The sequence below is a fragment of the Calliphora vicina genome, chromosome 4 (genome assembly GCF_958450345.1).
Source record: "Calliphora vicina chromosome 4, idCalVici1.1, whole genome shotgun sequence".
In the NCBI taxonomy this organism is placed as follows: domain Eukaryota; kingdom Metazoa; phylum Arthropoda; class Insecta; order Diptera; family Calliphoridae; genus Calliphora; species Calliphora vicina.
In genome coordinates, this window is record NC_088783.1 from 94,050,577 (window position 1) to 94,074,066 (window position 23,490).

Consider the following 23,490-nt stretch of genomic DNA (forward strand, 5'->3'; position numbering starts at 1 on the left):
CTTTAAATTGAATAAGATTAAAAATATGTGAACAAGAAAGTTTAAATATAATATTTAGTTAGCTAGCTTCAACCTTAGCTATTTGTTTAGAATAATAAACTAAAGATTACGCCTTGCGCACGATTTCCCATTAAATGACGTAGATATTCCATTTTAAGGGTTGCCAAATCTGTTTCATATGTGAAAATTACAATTTCTGGCGAAACATTTTATGTATTATGTCAGAGTTGGCAACCTTAGAATTACAATTACTTGACTATTAACCAATAGGAACACAGTTTCTTTGAGTTCTACATGAGCAGAAAGATTTAATTATGTGCGCGTGATGGCGTAATCTTTAGTTTATCATTCTTGAAAATTACCAATATCATATGCCACAGGCTGCATGCAGATATTTTTAAAATGAAAAATGTTCAGCAAAACCACAGAAAAAGTGTAATATTTGAAAAGCTATGACGCCTTTCACACTAGGCAATTTAGTTGCGCAAATCTATTGCCCAACAACAAAATATCATGTAAAATTTTCTTCTCCTTAACCCGACATTACCTCAGGCATCAACAAACGCAAGATGTTCAAGTCAGATATTTTTAAAAAATTAAAAGATTTACATTCAGTAATAATAATTGTGTAAAATAGAAAAATAAAAAAAAAAAATATATATATTTAATTGCAAATTATTCTGGTAGATTTTTCTGAATTTTTTATGATTAAGAACTAATTTTCATAATATTGTAAATGGTGAAATCTTGACATAAAATTTATCTTGAAGTATAAAAACATGACGTTTGCAATAAATTTTTTTTGGTTACTTTTTTAGCATTTTGGTTATTTTTTTAAACAAACTTGGTTACAAAAATTTTGAGGTTGTGGCAACACTAATTACAACAGCAAGTAGCAATCGATTTTGTTTTTCCAGCAGCCAAACGAATCAGCAGCCGCCATGTTTCAGTTTTCAACTCTACCGAACTGATTACACGACTTCAGCAGCAAAAACATTTCTGTGTGTGTGCTTACGCATTGTCAGTTTCGAGTTTTGTTTTCGTACTACGCAGCGTAACAAAAACTGCTAGCTCGACTGAATAGTACGACTGGCTGGCTAGTTTGGCTGGTTGGTTAGAATTTGTTGTTGTATACACTTTGTGAAGCTAAGTTGTATCGTATGGTTTTTGTGTTTACATTTCACAGAGAAAATTTAAGGCCCGTTTTCTCAATGTATCGACAAACTTCCTGTTACTAAATGTCGACATAATTTTATTAGGCCGATAAACTGTCCGTTAACAATTTTATTTTTCTCAATATACCGATAAAAAAGATTATTTTCAGTTGGCAATACCTCTCAAAATAGATGTGAAAGTTGGGAATCCTGCCTTCAATTGACAACATGTTTACATAAATCAGCTGTTTAACGTGGCCATCGACAGCCGGAATCTTTTGAAATATTCATTATCCTCCATGTCTGCCAATTTAGTTTTTCATTATAAAAAATTAAATTAATTAATAAAATTACATACATATCGATGGCTTTATATAAAAAAGGCGTAACTCGATTTTTTGTTACTTTATTGGAGAAGGAAAAAACTTAATAAAATCCATACAATTTTAGACACAAGAAAAGTTCTAATGCAATTTTGGATAAGAAGAGACTTCACATTTTATTTCTCATTTAAAATGTATTTATTTTTATTTCAATGAAGTTATTTAATATACCCTTTTTATATTGATATTTTTGAAAAAAATTAGTTACGCCTTTTTATATTAAGCCATCGATATGTATATTTTCATGTCGCGACATTCATTAATTCGATAATTGAGTAACTAATTCTTTAGGAAATGAATTATTCACTTTTTCTAAATTATTTACAACAAATTGTATTATACATCAAGCTCTAGCAACGTTGCCAAATCATTGCTTAATAAAGTGGTCTTGGGGAATTACAAGTTTGATATCATTGTCAGTGAACGTGGCTAATTTAAAGTCAGGCAGTGCATGATTGACGCATTTACAAATACGCAAAAAGTTTATAACCATATTAGACAAAGATATAAGACGAACTCCATGCTTTTCTTGCAACAACACTTTAATTTACCATATTTGTGTTTATCATACGATTTATTAAATATTTTGCAACACTTACGTACTTACGCGGTTAATAACATCACTTATATACATATATTTTAAGATCATGGCCTTCATATATTTCAAAATCACATTCTCCATCACATTCAACTCCACTTTAATCTAAGTTAAAATGTTAATTATTTATTGCGATTCTTCTAAAATTTCGCCAGCTAAATAACAAATATTTTATCTGAACCTTTTTTTTTCATTGGTTCAAGTCCTAAAAATTTAAATATTTATCTTTCAAAATTAAAAATTTTGAAAGATTTGTTTTTAGAATTGTAACTTCTTGCAGTAACATTTATATATTTATAGAAGGAACTATCGGAACACTCATCTACAGTGATCGAAAGTCCCTTTGTCTTCAGTTATTTGTCGAATTTCAGAAATAATACAATTTTTGTGAGTCATTATTACTTATTTAAATTTGGAATTATGAAAAAATTTTAAACAATTTAATAAATTTAAATATATATGAACATTTATTCGTTTTATTCGATTATTCTACATAAAATTGTTCGAATTATTCGATAAATGCCATTTTTAAATTGTTCGAATAATTATTCGTAAGAAATTATTCGATTCATCGAACGATCATTTGTCGAATGAATACCCTAGTACTACGGAAAGTTAATTTCAACATATAGACGGACAGATTAAATGTGTATATCGACTTCGCTATCTATAACGATGCAGAATAGAGTAAGTTCGGGTAATTTTTAGCTATACCACATTAGCCGACCACATGGTTTATTGAAATTATTATAAAATTAAGCATATACACTAAATATGCTATATTGTGGCATGTGTTCTTCAATAGCAAAATATTCCCATTTGACTTTAAAATTAAATTAATGAAGTTTAAAACACGTGATTTTAGAAAAAAATTAATTTTTAACAGATCACAAAATAAATCTACTACAAGATAATGCTGATTTTATACAACTGACTATTTCCATGACCTGGAAAAATGAAGTACACTCACCCAATGTTAATTTTCTGAGATCATAAAACTCTTAAGCTAAACTTAAAGGCTAAACTTAATCAGTGCCAAAGAAGACTTCACGTCGCCTTAAAGATTAATAAAGAATCTAACCTGAGAAATTATCTTAAAAACTTAGACCCTACTAAGAAAACAGAATATAGTCTCTGGAAAGCTGTGAAAAATATGCAATGCCCTATTGTATATGAGTCGCCCATACGCCTTCAGAACAGAGAATGGGCAAAAAATACTTCAGAAAAAATCGAAGCATTTGCCAATCACTTGGAGAATGTATTTACCTCAAATGATACAAATTCATATATTAGAGATAATGTCATAAATAATTCCACTAAAATTCCGGTTCTCTACCGTGAAGACGACAATCAAAGGTCTTAAGGCTGGAAAATCACCTGGTATAGATAAAATTACTACCACGATGATAAGTAATCTGCCCAACTCAGCACTGAGAATTATTTTGTTCATATTTAACTCAATACTACGTATTGGATATTTCCCATCCTCATGGAAAATATCTGATATAGTTATGATACCAAAACCGGGAAAAGATGTCACTCAAGTGACATAATACCGTCCCGTTAGCATATTGTCAATATTTCAAAACTTTTTGAAAAGTTGTTACTTGAGAGACTTATAGTGCACCTGACGAAAATTGCATTATTCCTGACCATCAATTTGGTTTCAGAAGGAAACATAGTACTATCGAACAGGTACATCGGATAACTACACTTATTCGGAAAACCTTCGAGAGCAAGCAGTATTGCTCCGCATTATTTATAGACATATCTCAAGCCTTCGATAAAGTCTGGCACGATGGACTAATACACAAAATTACTAGATTACTACCTGCGAACGTACATAAACTGCTTAAAAATTACATACAAGAAAGATCTTTCCAAATCATATCAAAGGATGTGATCTCAACACGTCGAAAAATATCCGCTGGTGTACCATAGGGAAGTATTCTAGGGCCGTTCCTATATATTTTGTATACTGCAGATATGCCTACGAGCGCACTGACTCACACATCATTTTCGGATGATACCGCTTTTTTAAGTACACATGAAAATCCCGCAATAGCTTCTGAACAACTCCAGTCTAACATTGGCGATTTGGAAAAATGGCTAGACAAATGGAAAATTAAGGTCAATGCAACAAAATGTATTCACGTTACATTTACTTTAAGACGAGAAAGTTGCCCTTCCATACAAATAAATATTATCAAAATCCCAGAACAGAGCCATGTAAGATATCTCGGTATCCATCTTGATCGCCGTTTAACATGGTCCCACCATATTGAAGCCAAGGTTACGCAAATAAAATTAAAGTCAGTTCAATTGGCCTACGGTCTGCTCTAGACTTGGAATACAAAGTGCTTTTGTACAAAACAATTATAAAACCGTTATGGCTATACGGCATTCAGCTATGGGGAACAGCCTCCTCATCTAACGTTGAAAAATTGCAAAGAAAGCAGTCAGCAGTGTTAAGGACAATAACAGGTGCCCCATGGTACATTCGCAATAGTAATATCCATAGGGATCTCAATGTCCCCATAATACGCGAGGAGATCAAACTCTCCACTCTAAAATACATTTCAAAACTAATAGAGCATCCAAACCCCCTTGCCAGGGAGTTGCTGTCATTTGAGGGTCATAGATGATTGAGGCGATTGGAAACACTGGATCTGGCCAGATAATCATTTAACGAGCACTGCTGCAATAACAACTTTAGTTTAGGTTATGATTTGAATACTTATTGTAAATTTCTAAAAAGAAAGATTCAATAAAGAAAAAAAGATAAAAAAAGTCTATTTTTATACAAAAAATTAAAACTTTGAACCACTGTAAAAAAAATTCAGACCAGCTGGACTATAGTTTATTCGGCGACATGAAATAACCCCCCACGAAATAATCCCCAAAAATAAAATGAAATAACCCCCAAAAATTAGTACAGAGAGCCACAACAACGATTTTTGAGGGGTTATTTCATTTTTTGGGTTATTATTTCATTTTTTTAATTGGGGGATTATTTCATATGAAATAATACCCCAAAAAATCATTATGAAATAAGTCCCCAATATAAATTTTGGGGGATAATTTCATTTTGTAATATACACTCAGGTCTCGTTTTATGTGGATTTTTTTATGAGGATTCAAATTTATGCGATTTTTAAATAATTTTTGTTTTAAGATTTTTAAAAGATTTTGAAATATTAGAAGGTTTTTAAAGCTTTCTTTTTAATTCTTCATTTACGTAACCGAGCCCTTAAGGGCCTTACCTTTTTACCTTTTTTAAATTAAACCAATGTTGCATCACTGATATAATGTTTTTTACAAAATCAAATTCTTAATATAGATTCAGATACGGAAAGAGAATTAATGATTCATCGCGGGCTGACTGATCTGTTGTCCGGATATCAAGAGTTGCATAAGCAACTTAAAAATTCAAAATCGCAAAGTTTAATGACAAATTATTTTGCAAGAAAAGAAGCAATTGAAGCTCCTAAAAATTCATCGATTTCGTCCCCTATTCACTAGATTAATTCTAGTGATGAAAATGATATTTTACAATATGATGACAATATGATTATATCATTTAGTGATGAAAGTGACGTTGAACCAATAACCAAGATTAATCATGAATATTTACAGAATTTCCTTAAAAAATGTGTTAGCTCATTTTTTTTGGATCATTTTCACTTTTTCTGTAATTATAAATATTTTTGTTTAACGTATTTTGTTTTTATTGTTTAAGTAAATTAAATAAATATATTTTTGTTTTTTGATTTTTTAATTAAAATCTGAATTTATGCAGTTTTTCATAATTTTGGAAAGAATTATTAGTTTTTGTACGAAGCTAGAGTATTTTTTGTGAAAGCTTCTATCGCATAAAACGAGACCTGAGTGTATAAAGGAAACTTAAAATCTGTTAATTATTTCTCGATGTATTAACAACCATTTACCATTCACAAAAAAAGTTTAAGTGATAATTTCGCAGTGCAAAGAAAGTTGTAAAAAATAAAAATTAATTTTGAAATTTAAACTGGGTTCAGAATGAATTTTTTGGGTCAGAATGTCAAAAAGTCGGTATACAATAGTACCAGTAAATAAGAGTACCGGAATAAAACTTGCAAGGCAAGAGTAAGTGTGCTAACAGCTGGTAACTGTTTACTTGCCAAGAATTATGTTGAGCACAACCACAAGAACGAATAAGAATTGTATAAGGAGTTAAAGGCTCTTAATATAATTCAGGACGAATGCGAAGATCTTCCAGGAATATTAAGGGCCATACCTCTGCAATGAGCTTAATTATATTTGAGTTTTATGTTAGTAAGTTAAAAAATATTGTTCTATTTCCTATTGTTGCTTTCCGAGGAAGCAATTCAATTTATTTCCTCACATTTAAATAAATAAAAATTATGTAAATTTCAATTTTAAAAAATTGGTACTTTTTCATAGGAAATTTGTATATTTAGTCAGCTTTAACTTTTTTAATAAGAGCTATAAGGTTTAACTTAAAACCAGTTTAGTTGAAATACTGATTTGCAAATTACTGTAATGCTTTGTAATCAAGCGCCGCAGCAGAAAATTGTGTAAAAATAAAAAATCGCGCGATTTTGTATTTTATGATAAAACCATAAAAATATTTCAAAAAGTCTTATTAGTTTAATTTTCTTTTTTTTTTGAAAAACAACAAAAATGTGTTTAAACTATCGGACATTATGACCTAATAGCAGACCGTTTGAATCCCCCAATTGTTTTTGATCACCTTCACTGTGTTTGGGGAGTTATTTCATTTTAAAAATTGGGGTTCTATTTCATATGAAATAATACCCCAATAATGGTGTGTTATTTCATTTCAGTTTGGGGCATTATTTCATTTCGTTGGGGTTTTATTTCATTTTCAAAATTGGGGTTTTATTGCATATGAAATAAGGCCCCAAATTTTGGGGGTTTATTTTATTTTTGGGGTGTTATTTCGTGGGGGGTTATTTCATGCCGCCGTTTATTCTAGAAAAATTAGGTCGCTAGTAGTGAACCTATTGGAACAGAATAGCGACTCGCTATTCTGTTCTAATTCTGGCCTTTGGCTGGGCGAAGGGACCTAAAAATATGGGGTGTATGGAACACCGGCTTCGCTAAAATCACTTTTTCTGTATATCAACATTTTCTGAAGTACTGTCATATAAATTCAAAAGGGAATTTTTGGTTCACAATATTAATAAACAGTACCTACTATATATCATAAATGATCAGATCATTTTGCATATATATTGACTTTATATTCCTATAACTACAGTCATAATCGAAGTGCGAACTCTTGAAGACATACTTTAAAGCGATTGTGCGTAAAACATTTATTTCTTAAAATATTTATTCTTAACAATAACAAAGTGTATAGATCACAAACAAAAAATAAAAAAAAGTCAATTATACATACACTGGTGGACAAAATTCACAGCCATTTCCCCTTTAGGACGTATAAAGGATCGCCACGCTACGTTTTTGTAAATTAGGTTAAGTTAAAAAGACTTATTTTAACAGAAGTATAATTAAAATGAATTATTGTTTTTGTTGAAAAAATAAAATTTTGTGTTTCAATTATATTTATAACGTAGTAGTCCTTTAAACATTTTAAAGGGAAATGGCGGTGACTTTTGTCCATCAGTGTATATAAAAATTCTTGGACATAAAACACCAAACAAAAAAACAGAACAGTAACAACAAGCACGTACATTCAATGTACGTATACTTTGCATGCACAATCATGCCAACTAGTGAAATGCTGAGTAAACAACAAAAAATTAATGAAATTCAGTCTAGCGCTGTAAATAAAATTAATAATAATAATGATGATAATAATGTTAACCTAAGTGACAGCAGTTCTGATGATAAGCTAAGCTGGCAGTATGTTTTTGCAGGCACATACTGCAAGAGGACAAATTCGAAATCGCCACAAATATTCGAGCCAAAGCGTCAGCAACTGTAACAGGTCCATCTACGTCTAACCGATTTGCAGCTCTTGCTAATAACAACAATGAAAATGATAATGAAGATACATCACCTGAACAATCCCAACAACTAAAACCTCCACCGATTTTAATTCCAAACGTCGGTGATATTGCCAATATGGTTAGCAAATTAAGCAAAGTAGTTGCAAATAATGAATTCTATTATAAGTCATACAGCAACTGACAGGTTCGTTTAAACATTAAGACAATTGACTCGTATCAAAAAATAGTTAAGCACCTTGACGATAACAACTAAAGCAAGAACGGGCTTTTATCGTAGTTATAAAGGGTCTTCAGCACACAACGTCAATTGATGATATAAAAGCCAATTTACTGTTATTAGGACATCAAGTTAGAAGCGTAAGAAATATAACTTGCCGTGTAACAAAGAACCCACTGCCAACGTTTTTTGTTGACTTAGACCCTAAATCTAACAACCATGAAATTTATAATGTTAATACATTTGGTCACGCCACTATTGTTGTAGAAGCTCCCAAAAAATTTAAATGTTCAATGCTACAGACGTCAACAATTTGGGCACACTAAGTCTTACTGTAAAAGACCATATTCATGCGTAAAATGTGGCCTAGAGCATCCAACCAATGAATGTACTAAGTCGTAATCCACCACAATGCGTTCACTGCTTAGGAAATCACACAGCGAACTATAAGGGCTGTGTAGTTTATCAAAAGCTCGTAAATAAACGCAAAAATATAAGTTCAAGAAATGTAAATGAAAACAGAAATTTCAATTTAAACCATAACTTCTCAGGTGCTACTCAAAATAGCGGTCATATAACATACATATGCCCAGGTTGTTAGAGACACAAATGAAGGAGTAAATAATGTTCTCCAAAAAATTGAGGCGATGCTTGCAACACAAATTGAGCTAACCAATACATTGATGAATATGATGTCAATGTTAATGACAAAACTATGCAAATAAACCTAATAATTGCAGAATAGAATGCTAATGGCATTTTAAATCATGTAAACGAAATATAAGTTTTCCTGAAAAATAATTTTATTGATATTTTACTAGTTTCCGAAACACACCTTACCAGTAAAGCCCATTTTCGAATAAGAGGATTTGAATTAATAACAGCCAATCAACCTAATGATAGGGCGCATGCCGGTGCGGCTATCGCCATAAAATCCACTATTAAGTATGAAATATTAGAACCAATTACTGAATTATACATGCAAGCTGCCGGAGTTAAAATAGTTTGCAATAATTGTAGTGTATCGATTTACTCTGTGTATTCCCCTCCCAGATATAGTATCAAATGTGTTCAATATGAAAACTTTTTCAATAAACTTGGCAATAGATTCTTAGTTGGTGGTGACTACAATGCCAAACACACCTGGTGGGGATTAAATTTATCAAACCCAAAAGGCAAAGAACTTTTCAAATGTATATCCAAAAACATTTACAGTTCTTTATCGACAGGAGCGCCCACTTACTAGCCAGCTGCTATTTCCAAAATACCAGATCTGATAGATTTCTTTGTTTACGAAGGAATTCCTGCTACCTCTCTTGATATTGTATCAAGTGATGATTTAAGCAGAGTTCGAAAATAAACCGTACCGTACATTTAAAGAACACATTCCCTTCATCTGTTTTTAGTGTTTTCGCACATGTACATTTTAGACTTGCCAACCGTCCCGTTTTCGACGGGACAGACCAGTTTTAGAGTCGAATGTCCCGTGTCCCGGCGATACTCTGAACGGGACGCCATTTGTCCCGTTTAAAAAAAAACATAACTTTTTCATTAATTACCACAAAAAATATAAAAAAATATAAAATTTTAAATACCGATAAACAAGGATGCTTTATTTTCTGAAATATAGTATTTTCTTAAAACTGAATTTTCAATAAACTCATTAGTTTCAATAAACTCATTAGTAAACATTATTTAAGTTTCATGAAAAATAAATGGCACGATACTCGCTCTAGGATGCTTGTACCTTTAGTTAAAGGTGAGTTGTTGGTCCATTGAAATGGACTGAGTTTGTTGAATTTATTACTTCAAATAATAATAAAAAAGCTGATAGAAGCGATTAATAATATAAATTTTAAATTATGTACTGAAATAGGTAAACTTTATTAAATAACCTGCTGCGCTTCGTTACTCCTACGTAGTAAAATAAAAATTTAAAGATTTTATAAACTATTTTTTAATGAGGTGAAACAAATTAGGTAAAATTATAAAAAATAAATTTTCAGACAAAGTTTGAAGAATCTCGCAATTTTAATTATACAGATATTCAAAATTTACTATGTACTTTGAATGGAAAGTTTCACACCCACTGTTCCGATCTAGACCATTTTAACTAAACTCTGTACGGTGATAAGAATTTGATTCATACAAAGTTTAAATACATTACAATTATATTACTCCAGATATTGAAAATTAACTATATACTTTGTATGGGAGGTGTCACTCCCACTAATCCAATCCTGACCATTTTACAGTCAAACTATGTAAAATGATAAGTGGGCTATCGGACAAGTTTGAGGAATCTCGCAAATATAGTTCTGAAAATATTTATTTTCCTTTGTGTGGTAGGTGACTTAAACCTTGTTCCGATTCTTCCCAATTTGGTTAAACTTCATGTCGTGATATGAAATTGATTCATATAAAGTTTGAAGAATTTCACAATTATAGTACTCCAGATATTTGAAAATAACTATTTACTTTAAAAAATTCAGTCTCGCCAATTTTCAGCTAATCTCCGTATAGTGACAAGAATTTGATTCATACAAAGTTTAAAAACTTCACAATTATAGTACTCCAGATATTAGAAATTAACTATATACTTTGTATGGGAGGTGCCACGCCCACTAACACAATAACATTTTCCCCCAAAAAATGTAGAATAGTAAGGGTGATATTAGGGCAAAAGCAACCTAATGGAGGTTGTATGCCTAGGTGAGGACATGCTAAAACGGTTTTCAAAGATTTTGAACACCCTCAAAATTTTGAGTTATTTTGAAACAAGTAGTAGTACTTCAATACCTCTAACTCAGACATTTTAAAACCGATTTCAAAATTTTAAAAAATAATCTAAGAAATTGTTTAAGTTATTAAAAAAGTTACATTTTTTTTATTTTTTTTTTTCGAAATTTTTCAAATTCAACAATAGTTATTTTAATTTTTTTCTATGAAAACCAAATCTTTTTTGCACAGTGCTTTAAAGACAATTTTATATAGACAAAAAGGAGATATTACTTATTAAAATCGGTTTATATATTTGCAAAAGTTATTAAACTTTTTCGAAAAAAGTTCGAAAATATTTACCCTGTTTTTTTTACATTTATATGCGCTGGGGGAGAAAATACTCAAAAAAGTATGTTTTATTAAGAACTTTTGTTTATACATTGATATAAATTTTTATAAGCTTTCATATCAAAATAAGCAATGAAAAGCGACTCAAATCAAAAAAGATCGTAACAAAAACAATACTTATAACTTACAAATGTATCAATAAATGCATGTCATTTTGAAGCGTAATAAGTTTTCTTTCCCAACACGTTAAAAAAAATAAAAATTGAACAAAAACTAGTGTTTATAAAAAACCGACTTTTTAAAAAACCGGTTTGTCGGTTAACCGAAAAATGGACTTTTTTAAAAAACCGGTTTTTCGGTTAACCGACATCGAAAAAACCGGTTAACCGTCATATATGTGTAAAAAACATAAAATGTACAAAAAAGTATATACAGCTTTAAATTTTTTAATTTTTAGTAGTCAGGAATGGTTAATATTAAATAACTATAAATATACAAAAGTGCTAAGTCCATTTATTTTGTAAAAATTTCAAAATTATTATCTCAGTCAAATGGAAATGATTATAAATATGTTACTAAATATAAAATACTTGTTTTAATTATTGGTTTATTCATTAAATTTCAACCAAAAAATGTAAATCACTTTTTTAATTTAATATTTGATAACTTTGAAATTTATTTTCACCTCTACTTTCTGATATGAAAGACAAAACGTTCCAAGTCCCAAAAGAGGACCTATAAGATGTAAACGCACTTCCACTTAGCTGTGATTATTTGTTATTATAAAAAACTCCATTATCAGATTTCATAAATATTTCAAATAATGAATTTTAGAACGTTTTTTGTCTCTCCTGTAATATTTCTGAAAAGCTAACGAAGTGATTAATAAATTAAAATTTTAAGAACAAAATACACTAATGAAGTCAAATTTATTGAAGGAAGGTATGTACATCGAATTCAATTTAACGTTTGGTAAGATCATCACTAAGTTTTTAATGAATCATTAGTAAGATTTAGCCTAAACTTATAGAATTATGCGGAATTTAATTTTAATTTTTAATAGTTTCATTATGTGCAAAAAAGTTTTTAAGTAAACTCATCGTCCTCTATTATTTAGAATCATTGTAATTCTTAAAAATATTAATCTAAACAGTTTTGTATTGTAAATCAGCAGTTTAGGTTTCAAATCAGACCAATAATGTGTATACAATGAATATTAAAAATGCACAAAAACGTGAGATTTATCAATTTTAGTCCCAAATTTTAAAAACCGGTTAACCGAGTGATAAAAACCGGATAAACCGGTTAACCGAAAATCAACATTTTAAATTAACCGGTTCGCAAAAAACCGAGATTTGGAAGAAAAACCGGTTTTTCGGTTAACCGGTTTATAAACTCTAGCAAAAACTGACTGAGTTACAGATCGATAAGTTGAAAAACATCACTGTAAACGGTTTTTTCAGAATAACTTCAGAATATGAAGGTACTTCTGAAATTTTTTGACACAATTTGTAATGTACTCAGCAAGTCCTATAACCCACGCTAGGTCATTTTCCATTGTTCTCTGATCATTTAGTGGTGTCCCGTTTTGGAAATTTCAAAAGGTGGCAAGTCTAGTACATTTACAATATACCGTACACTACGTTTGTGAGATGATGTTCGCAAACACTACGAATAAGGTACGGAACCTTCTACACATTCACTACCTCGTAGCGTTTATGTACTTTTCGAAATGTATACTACGTTTAGTGTTCTTTTTAGGGTAGATTTTAGCGTATACGTAGTGAACTTTTTGGGGTACATTTAGGTAGCGAAGATTTTAAAGTACATGTACGGTATAGTATTTTTCCATGTGTTTTTTGTTTGTCTGTTTCATTTACTTGTATTGTCTATTAGAAATATATGCATGTCGTTGTTAAATTTTTCATTATTTATGTGAGTAAATTCGCATGAGTAAATCCCTTGTTTTTAATTGATTTCTCCATTTCAATAATTTGTTGATCTATTTCAGTTCATTATTTTTAGATATAAAATGAAGGCAAAATAGAACAAAAAAAAAAATGCAACTGAATACAAAAGAGCATTGTTGGGAAAAAATTAATTTTATTATACTATCTGATTCAATCAATCCATTATTTTGTAACCATTTCAAAAGGGTTTTTATGGTACTTGTAGAAATTGCCAATGCAAATAAAAATCTTTAAATGATTTTCGATAATTAATTCCCATATTTTATTCAAATTTTATTTAAAATTTTTCGCAACATATAAATACGAAATGAATTTACAATTAAACACATTTATAAATACTTATCTTTCAATTTTCTTACTTCTCAGTCATTATTTTTGTATTAAATATATCAATTTCTGCCTTCATCAATACTCCACATGTTCAACAAAATCTTCGCTAAATGTACGCTAAAAAATACACTAAACGTAGTGAATGTGTTCAATGTACCGTACCTTATTCGTAGTGTTTGCGATCATCATCTCACAATCGTAGTGTACGGTATATTGTATATGTACATGTTCGCAAACTCTAAAATTTTTTAAGGTATTTCGTACATTTTGTAGCGAATGTACTGTACATGAAGATGTACTGTACATCCTACTGTGCATACTGTGGCACAGAGGGATTTTGGTGTCCAAAAGTCAATTTTTCAAACACTCAATTTTAAAAATCAAATGATGCAGTTTTGTAGTGAAATGTTTAAAGATGTACACTTATAATTTTAAGAAAAATTTTATTTTATTTTTAAAAAATTTAAGTAAAGTCCATGCAAGGGTGTTAAGCAAAAATGTACCTTTTTTTTCATCATTTATTTATTGTATCTTCATTATTTAATGAACTAACAATAAGTGGTTCAAATCTTATATCTAATATTATTATTTAATTAGTCCAGCCAGTGCCGGACGAAAAAATTTTGTGTTCATGGTTGTTTTGGTTAAATTGGCATTCTTCCTTCTAGATTAGGTCTGCTGTGTCCCTCCTTCTTAATCGAGTGTGGCCACGGTTATCTAATATGTTGCGGGCCAGCGGGTTTGGGTGAACTTCAAGTTTTTTTAAATATTTTTGTACGTTTTTCGAGATTTCAGTTTTTACAATGGGCACGTTTAGATCTTTGTGTATATTCGCGTTTTTGATATACCAGGGGGCAACTGTGATCATTCTTAGAAACTTGTTTTGGCCTCTTTGGATCTTTTCTACATTTGACGCTGAGGCCGTGCCCCATAACTGTATGCCATAACACCATATCGGTTTTATGATCATGTTATAAAGTAGAAGTTTACAATCTAAACTAAGCGTGGATTTTCTGCCAATAAGCCAATTAATTTGAATTGATTTCAATTTCATTTGAGTCAACTTTGCATCTATATGACTTTTCCATGTAAGGCGACGATCGAGATGTATTCCGAGGTATTTCACTTCCGATTGTTGAATTATTGTTTGGTTATTGATATGAATAGGGGGGCATGATTCTCTACGCAATGTAAATTTTCCATTGTTTTAACCATTTTTCTAATTCAAATATGTGGTTTTGTAAGTAACGAGACGCTTCTTGAGGGTTTTCATGAATGCTTAGAATAGCAGTATCATCAGCAAATGTTGATGTATGAAAGCGATTGTTAGTTGGCATATCAGACGAATACATCAAATATAAAAAAGGTCCCAGGATACTGCCTTGGGGGACTCCAGCTTCAATGGGTTGTGCAATACTTAAAAAGTTTCCCTCTTTAACCTTAAATGTTCGACCAGTTAAATAGCTTTCCAACAGCTTATGTGTGTTTACCGGTAAATTTTGACTCAATTTGTATATTAATCCAGCATGCCATACCTTATCAAACGTTTGAGAGATGTCGATGAAGAGTGCAGAACAGTATTTCTTTTCTTCAAACGCTTTTCTCACCATATTTACAAGTCTATGGGTTTGTTCGATAGTACTGTGTTTTCTTCTAAATCCAAATTGATGATTTGGAATACAATTGTTTTCAGTTAACATCGGGTACAACTTGTTCATAATTATCTTCTCAAATAGCTTTGATATATTAGACAATCGGCTGATGGGTCTGTATGATTCTACTTTTGTGTGATCTTTTCCCGGCTTGGGTATCATGGTAACCAGTGAAACCTTCCATTCTGGAGGATAATATTCAAGTCGTAATATAGCATTAAAAATAAAAAGAATTATTTTTATTGCTATCCGGGGTAGCTCCATAAGCATCTTGTTGCTGATCTTATCCATACCAGGCGCTTTCTTGGGATTTAAATCAGCAATAGCATTTTCGATCTCTCGAATCTCAAAACGTAGGGGTACGGCTGCTCCAAAATAGGGTGCAACAGGTGGCAACTCAATTGCTTCGTTTGATGTGTTCGGTGTAAATACTTTTTTTAAATGATTAACAAACAGATTCCCTTTTTCAGTATCATTTCTTGCCCAACCACCACTTGAATTTCGCAAGGGGGACTTACATATAACGGGTCTTTTAAGATTTTTTGTTGCTCGCCATAATGAGTAATCCGATTGCGGGGTTGCGTATAGGCTTTCTAAATATTTATTCAATGATTCCATTTTTCGAAATTCCAAGAGCTTTTTAAGTCTTTTTATACAATCTTTAAGCTTCGATTTTAGTTGGTGGGATCTGTGCAATTGCTACTCTCTTCCAAATCTTCTTTTTTCATTTAAGAGCCGTTCGACATCTGCAGAATTAATTCTATTATATCTGAATTGTCGGGGGGTTTGGGTAGCATGTTGAGCAGCCATTCTGAGATTTATATCGAAATTGATAAGAGAGTGATCGATGTTTTCTGGTGTTCTTAGCGGTATGTTTTCCGAGCAATGTGTACTGAGGTATTTTTTATATTTGAGCCAATTTATTCTTGTGCCTGCCATCGCTAAATTACCAGTCGGGGATACAATTTCTAGGGGGCTCAATAAAGTAATAATAGTGGGTGAGTGATCTGAAGATAGTTCCAGCGAGGATTCAATTTGAATCATTTCTCTAGGGATATTTTTCATCACGCTAAAATCAATAACATCCGGTATTTTTCGTGGCCAGTAAGTAGGTTGGCCGCTCGAAAGCACATGCAAACCCATTTTAGAAATTGAGTTGAACAAAATACGACCTTTAGGGGTAATCATTCGTGATGCCCAGAATGTGTGCTTAGCATTATAATCGCCAGCAGCCAGGAAACGGGGGCCTAGTGATTTAAAAAATCTATTATATTGACTTTCTGTAATTGAGAATCTTGGCGGTGAGTATATCGATGAAATCACTAAGTTTCGATGAAAATCTTCAAGACAGATTGTAGTAGCTTGAAGATAATCTTCGCAAAAATCACACATTAAGTAGTGTTTTATTCGAGCTTTTATTAAAATTGCCGAGCCTCCGCATGCTCTACCTCTGGGATCTTTGGTTATGAAGATATGCCCAAATCTATTAGTCTCTAAAAATTATTTTATTTTTGATTTTCCATGGAGAAAAAAAATGTAGCCCCACTTTCCCCCAAGCTGTTTCGATTAAAAGAAAAAATAGTTTTCGGAACAGGATGAAAACATAAAATTTTTTGTCGAATAATAAAAATATCAAAAAAATTCTTATCTATGTATGGGTTTCGTTGGCGGTGGGCATGGCGATTTTATTGAAACTCGGCATGTGTTCTTCTTTTGTTTCAAAAATATATGTACCAAATTTCCAGACTTTTACTTGGAAAGGAAAAATTTTATGCAAAAAAATCTATTTGGATTGCCGTTGGGCGTGGTCGATTTTGATAAAATTTTACTTTTTTCTTAATTTAGTCCATATAATTCTCGGTGCCAAATTTCAATGCTCTACGACCATTCCTTATAATTTTTATACAAAAATGTATTGCATTTGGATTGCATGGGCGGTATACGGTGGGCATGGCCATACGTTCTTTTGTTTCAGAAAATATATGTACCAAATTTATAGACTTTTACTTGGATAGAACAAATTTTATACGAAAAAATCTATTTGGATTGTATGGGCAGTGGGCGTTGGGCGTGGTCGATTTTGATATAATTTAATTTTTTTCTTAGTTTGGTCCATATAATTCTTTGTGCCAAATTTCAGCGCTCTACGACCACTCCTTATAGTTTTTGCACCCCACGATTTTCTGTGACTAAAGGTACGGTCAGACACAGCTAATATTTGAAGTTTTTCGTCAAATATTTAATTGCTTGAATCTGACCACAAATAAAATTTAGAGCAAACAACAAAACAGTTGATTTTAGTCATACAAACTTATTTGTCAGCAAACCAAATATTTTCTTAATGTGAACATAGTGTGACCACTAGCTATATAAATACTAGGGTATTCAATTAATCGGGTTTCTGGTTTAATCGGTTAATCGAGCAAATAATTAACCGAGGTTTATATTTATTCGGTTAATAATCGGTTAATTTAAAATTATTCGATTAACCGAATAATTTCTATTTTCATTTTAAATTGAAAATACAACAACGAATTTTGTGTACAAAAACATAAAAAACAGCAAATAAGGTATTTGAGATATCATATATCGCCTATTTGCTGCAATAACGTCATAACTTAAAATCCGTGTTTTATGAACTGTTCTATAATCTTTCATATAGTTTCATCAGTTTTCAAAAAAGTCAATTATTTTTTGTGTGAGAGTATTTTTTTGTTGTAAACATCAAAATTAAAATTCATGTTTTCTCGTATATTTGATAATTAAAAATTTGGGTTTAATACAGATTAGAAAGATATTAACATCTACTATTTATATTTCTGAAATCGCATGATTTGTATAATTTAAACGATTTTTTTCTTTAGATTTAATAAAACTTTTCTTGGAAAAAACTCTCTCCCTGATTGTATATGTTGGAGAAATCAAAAGCATGATAAGGAATATTCATTTTTGAATTGTTTTAGATTTTGATCAATTTAATAGTTTCGTTTAGTTATGATAAAAGACTCATTTCAAAAAAAGTTTCGTCCATACATGTAAATACAAACAAAGTTTCAAATACATGTAAATTAAATATGTCAGTTGTTATACATACTCACTAATCATGTTTATTGGATGTTCAAAAATATCTAATTTTAATTTGAAATTTGTCTTTGAATTGAAATGGAAAAATAAATACAACAAAATTGTTTAAAGTGCAAAAAAAAGGAATTTCGGTTAATGGACACAAATTAATCGGTTTATTTGTTATTTGAAAATCGGCAATTTCAAATTATTCGAACAGTTAACCGTCCAAAATTAATCGGTTAACCGATTAACGGTTAACGGTTAATCGATTGAATACCCTAATAAATACATAAAAAATATATAATTTGATCTTGCATATATTTTTAAAGTTAAATCAGTTATTTCGAATTGTAAAGCAATTATTTGAATAAAGTTTTGTTGAATTTTGTTGTAATATACTGAATTTAATTTTTCACTTTTTGTTTGACCATACTGCTGCGAAAAAGAATCATTAAATATATTTGCCGTGTGGTCACACAATATCAAATATTTTCATCAAATAGAGCAAAAACAGAAATTATTTGATCAGCATGGCAGAAAAATAAAAGGAGAATATTTAAGTATTTTTGGCACTAAATTAAAGAGACAATTTCACTATTTCTTGAACATTTGTTATTTAAACTATTTTCACTAAAAAAATGCATCAATAAATGTCTTCTTCTTCACATAAAAGTCATTCAGCCTAGAATGACATACTGGGAGAAAAACTAATTGAAGACATGAAGTCTATGTTGCGATTTTTGTATTTTTAAGCGATTTATATTTTTATACGTTTCACATAGTCTAATGTTAGATTATTTTTTATTTATACATGGAGTTTGTCTATTTTCAAAATTTAAAATTTTAACTTTAATTTTAACAGTAGATTATAATTAGATCAACAATATTAAATATAAGTATAAAAGGTCTTGTTTTTTAACTGTTTTACTTTAAGAACTTGGAGATTATCTTGCAGATATTTGTCAAATATTATAATATTTAGTTTTCAAAATATTCAATGTTTTTCCAATTTTAATACCAAATATTTATAAAAAGTTGTCTAGTTTCTCCTTTTAGTTAAACTCCACTCTATTTTAGTAAAAATGCTGAAAAACCATGGGTTTTAGTGAAGACTTAAAGTGAAAATATCTCGATAATTGACGGCAATACTTTAAAATGTTTGTCATATTTGTTATCAGCGTGATATAATTGTATGGAAAAATGTTTTGGATGAGGAGACCTCTTCAACTTTTTTTTAAATCCATCGTCCTTTCTTTATTTTTTTAAATAAATAATATTGTTTTGAATGAAATACATGTAATCATAAAATATATCGAATACAAATTTAATTTATAAACTTTATTTTGATCTTATCATTAGATTAATTAACTTGAAAAAAAAACCTATTTTTTCTAAAAATAATAAAAATTTCAGAGTCGACTGAAATTAAAAATTATGGGCGAGAAATTGTCTTCGAAACCTAATCTTAATCCTTGTGATAGTTTAAGGATTACTTTGATGAGGATGCTTCCAATTCACACTGTTGACACATGTAATGAGAAAACGGCTTCGGGAAGGAAAATATGTAAAGAACGAATAACTTGTTTGCCCTGCGAATTGGCACAGACAAACTGAAATTGTTGGTTGTTGGAAAACTTTTAAAAGTATTTTCAATAATCCTGTGATATACAACTCCAATAATTACGCCTGGATGACATCATATATATCACGAATTTGTTCCACAAGTAAGTTAGTTTTCACCAAATTCCCAAGCAAGTGTGTGAGCAGTTATAAAAAACAACTGCTCACACACTTGCATGGGAAGGGAACAAATTTGGAGCTCAAGCTAAAAAACTTCAATCTCAAAAATGCTGTTCAGATTCTAGCTACGTTCTGGGATAAAATATCAGTGTCCAATATCCGAAAATCCTGGAACGTCTTGCTCGAATGGAGTGAACAGGATAACATGCCCTTAAATATTTTACAAAATATAATTCAGGAAGAAAACGATGATCTTTCAACTATTGGAACACTTGTAGCTCAAATTGGTACGGAAAATCTTTTCACGAATTCTGACATAATCATCTGGATTCAAGAAGAATCTCGTGTATGAGGGTCAAATGAAATTATCAGATACGGAATCGGAGGATTTATACGATAGTGGTCAGGAAGAAAACAAAATTAAGGTAGACGATTGTATTACATCGATAAACATATGCATACAATGGGCTTTGGAAAATGATAAGCCGACAACAGAACTATATGAACTACGTGATTCAGCTGTTTAAAATATAATTTACCAAAAAAAAAAACAACTCAAAATAACCAATTTCTTTAAAAATATTTAAAAAACAATTATAGTTTTAAAAATTACATAAAATTGTTCAATACAATTTTGGGTTCTGTTATCGCGAAAATTCGGTTTTGCACTGTATATGGAAAAAAACATTTAATATGTAATATTTGTCTTTTTGAGATTTATTTTCATTAAATAGCGATTATTAATTTAAGATATGTATATCAACACTACTTTTGCGATAACACATGCTGCAACAGCTGTTATTTGACGCTGTTTGGTCTTGTAAGATCAAATAAAAATTAACCAAAATGGAGGAAAATATTTATTTATAGGCAAATAAATTTGTTTTTACGAAATTTGGCTGTTTTCTTGTTTGCCTTACAAATATATTATGTCATACAATAAACGCATAGAACGGAAGGAGCAAGGCGAATTCATACAAGGTGGTGTCAGTTCTACAAAAAATTGGTCTTAACAAATGTCAAAAAACCAAAATAGTGAGGGCTTTACTTATTTATGTAAACAATAAACATTTTGTTAATAAGCTTAGAATATGTAGATATTTAAATATAAAAACAAGCTTTGACAGTTGTTAGAACCAAAAAGCGAATACAAAAATTATCAGCTGTTTGACTGACTCCACCTTGTATAAATTCGCCTGGGAAGGAGAAAGTAAAAAATGACTCTCTTTTAACACATGCGGGTGAGAAAAAAACAAAATACCCCAGCAGTCCGCAGGTTATTACAATTTAAAACACATCCAAATGTATACTATTATGTCAATAGTAAAACATAAAATAAAATTGGTTAAGAGCATACAACTAGCATCCGATTCAGATGAGTCCGATTGCTATTCCATTGTAAAATAAAATACATTTTAGAATTAAAGAACAAGACAAAATCGAACAAAATGTTGTCATCGTACTTGCATCTGAATTGGATGGCTAAGTAATGTAGTATCATATTGTTAATATAGTTTTGTTGTTTGTTTTGGTTCAGCCGTTGTCACGTTATTTAATTTTTGGTGTTTCTTTGTTTTTTCTATTCTTTCAAAGAAAAATTTCATATTGTAAAGTGTTTTTTGTACTTTCAATGGTTTAAAAATAAATAATTAAATAAAATAAATAAGTATAAATTAAAAATAGTAAGTGTTGTTGTGTATTTTTCATATTAAATGAAATGTTCGGCTTCAGAAAGAGAAATTTAAGACGATTAAATGTCAGTGGAGTTAGACCCATCCGACCTTCGCTTACAATGTAAGTGGAGTTGGACCCATATGACGGCCTAGGCCATCGCTGTGTAAATGTAAGTAGAAACTGAATACAGACTTTGGATTAGTCGCATCTACATTGTCATTGGTCTCAGTTGGAAGATGTATGTTGAAAAAAATCCGCTGGGACATGCAATACATTCTCATGAATTAGGTTTTTGACAACAGACTTAGGTTTTTGGCTCTCAGTTACCTATCTAGTTGTTGTCTATGGATTAGTGTTCAAACTAGAAACATAAAATATTTTAAGTTTAAATAAAAGTACTTAAATTTCACACTTGTTTCAAATGTAAAGCAAAATTTTATTGTGAGGTAAGCTTTGTATAAATAAATGTTCAGGGGTTTCAATCATTGAATGTGTCTTATGGATAAATTTTTATCGCCCTTATGACTTAATATGATGAGTAATTAATAAGAACACAATATCCGGAACAACTAATTTTTGATTTTCTCCTTTTGGCAAAGATCTCGCAATGATAAAACAAACTATAATCTTTGGTAGATCTTTGCCAGACGAAACCAGTTTTTGCAAATGCAATTAACATTAATCCATCAATAAATAATTAGTATACAAATTATTGTAGCAAAAATAAATAAATAAATTTTTTTTGGCAAATTTCACAATTTCCGGCACTGTTTGTTCTCATTATTCTACTATATCCAAATCAAGTCTTTTAGATATACTATATATATATAGTTATTTGTTAGGAGCCGCCTACAGTTTGAAAATTTGATGTATTTAATAATATTGTTGTAAGCTATGAAAATTAACACTGTTCTATTACACTAATAGCATGTAAATTACCTTTAGTTAAAAAGTTCTCATTTGTAGAAACTGAGTCGGAATCATCCTCGTGTTTATTTGACCACTTTGGTTCACTCGATATTTTATGAGCTTGTAATTTAGAAACAATATTTATTTTACGATTTCTACCGAAATCCATCTTTTCGCTTTCTAAGTCGGAAGTGTTGCCTAAATAAGACATGTTTAATGCAGCTTTTGTAGTCTATTTAACAACAAGCAGATGTTTACTAAACTGAGTCAAATATATGAAAGACCTTTTATATAACGTTATTAAATTGAACTTTTAAAATTTACACACACAATTGCGCACACGATTGCGATATGTGGGCATTAATATATTGAATTTAATGATCATTGATATTTACACACTAGGGTGGTGCGATAAAGTATGAACATTTTTTTTTGTTTTCAACGACATAGCGATATAAAGTTGCTATGTCATTAAACAACCTTATACTTTATAAACTTTAGTTTATGCTGAATATAAATATTTTGCTGTATTGTTAGATCATAATTAAAAAAACTAAATTTTTTTTAAAAAATTTATTTCATATCTATTTGAACTAGGGTATTCAATTAATCGGGTTTCTGGTTTAATCGGTTAATCGAGCAAATAATTAATCGAGGTTTAGATTTATTCGGTTAATAATCGGTTAATTTAAAATTATTCGATTAACCGAATAATTTCTATTTTCATTT

The 23,490-nt window shown here is 30.4% G+C and overlaps 1 protein-coding gene across 1 annotated transcript in view; it reads right to left on the reverse strand.

The window, feature by feature from the left end:
* The window catches only part of LOC135958833 (uncharacterized), a 201,593-nt gene extending 178,620 nt beyond the window's left edge, over positions 1-22,973 (reverse strand). The window contains exon 1 of the mRNA XM_065509746.1: positions 22,792-22,973. Within this exon, the coding sequence (XP_065365818.1) occupies positions 22,792-22,972 (181 nt within the window). The 5' untranslated portion in view covers position 22,973. The remainder of the gene's footprint in view (positions 1-22,791) is intronic.
* Between the last annotated feature and the right edge of the window lie 517 nt (positions 22,974-23,490).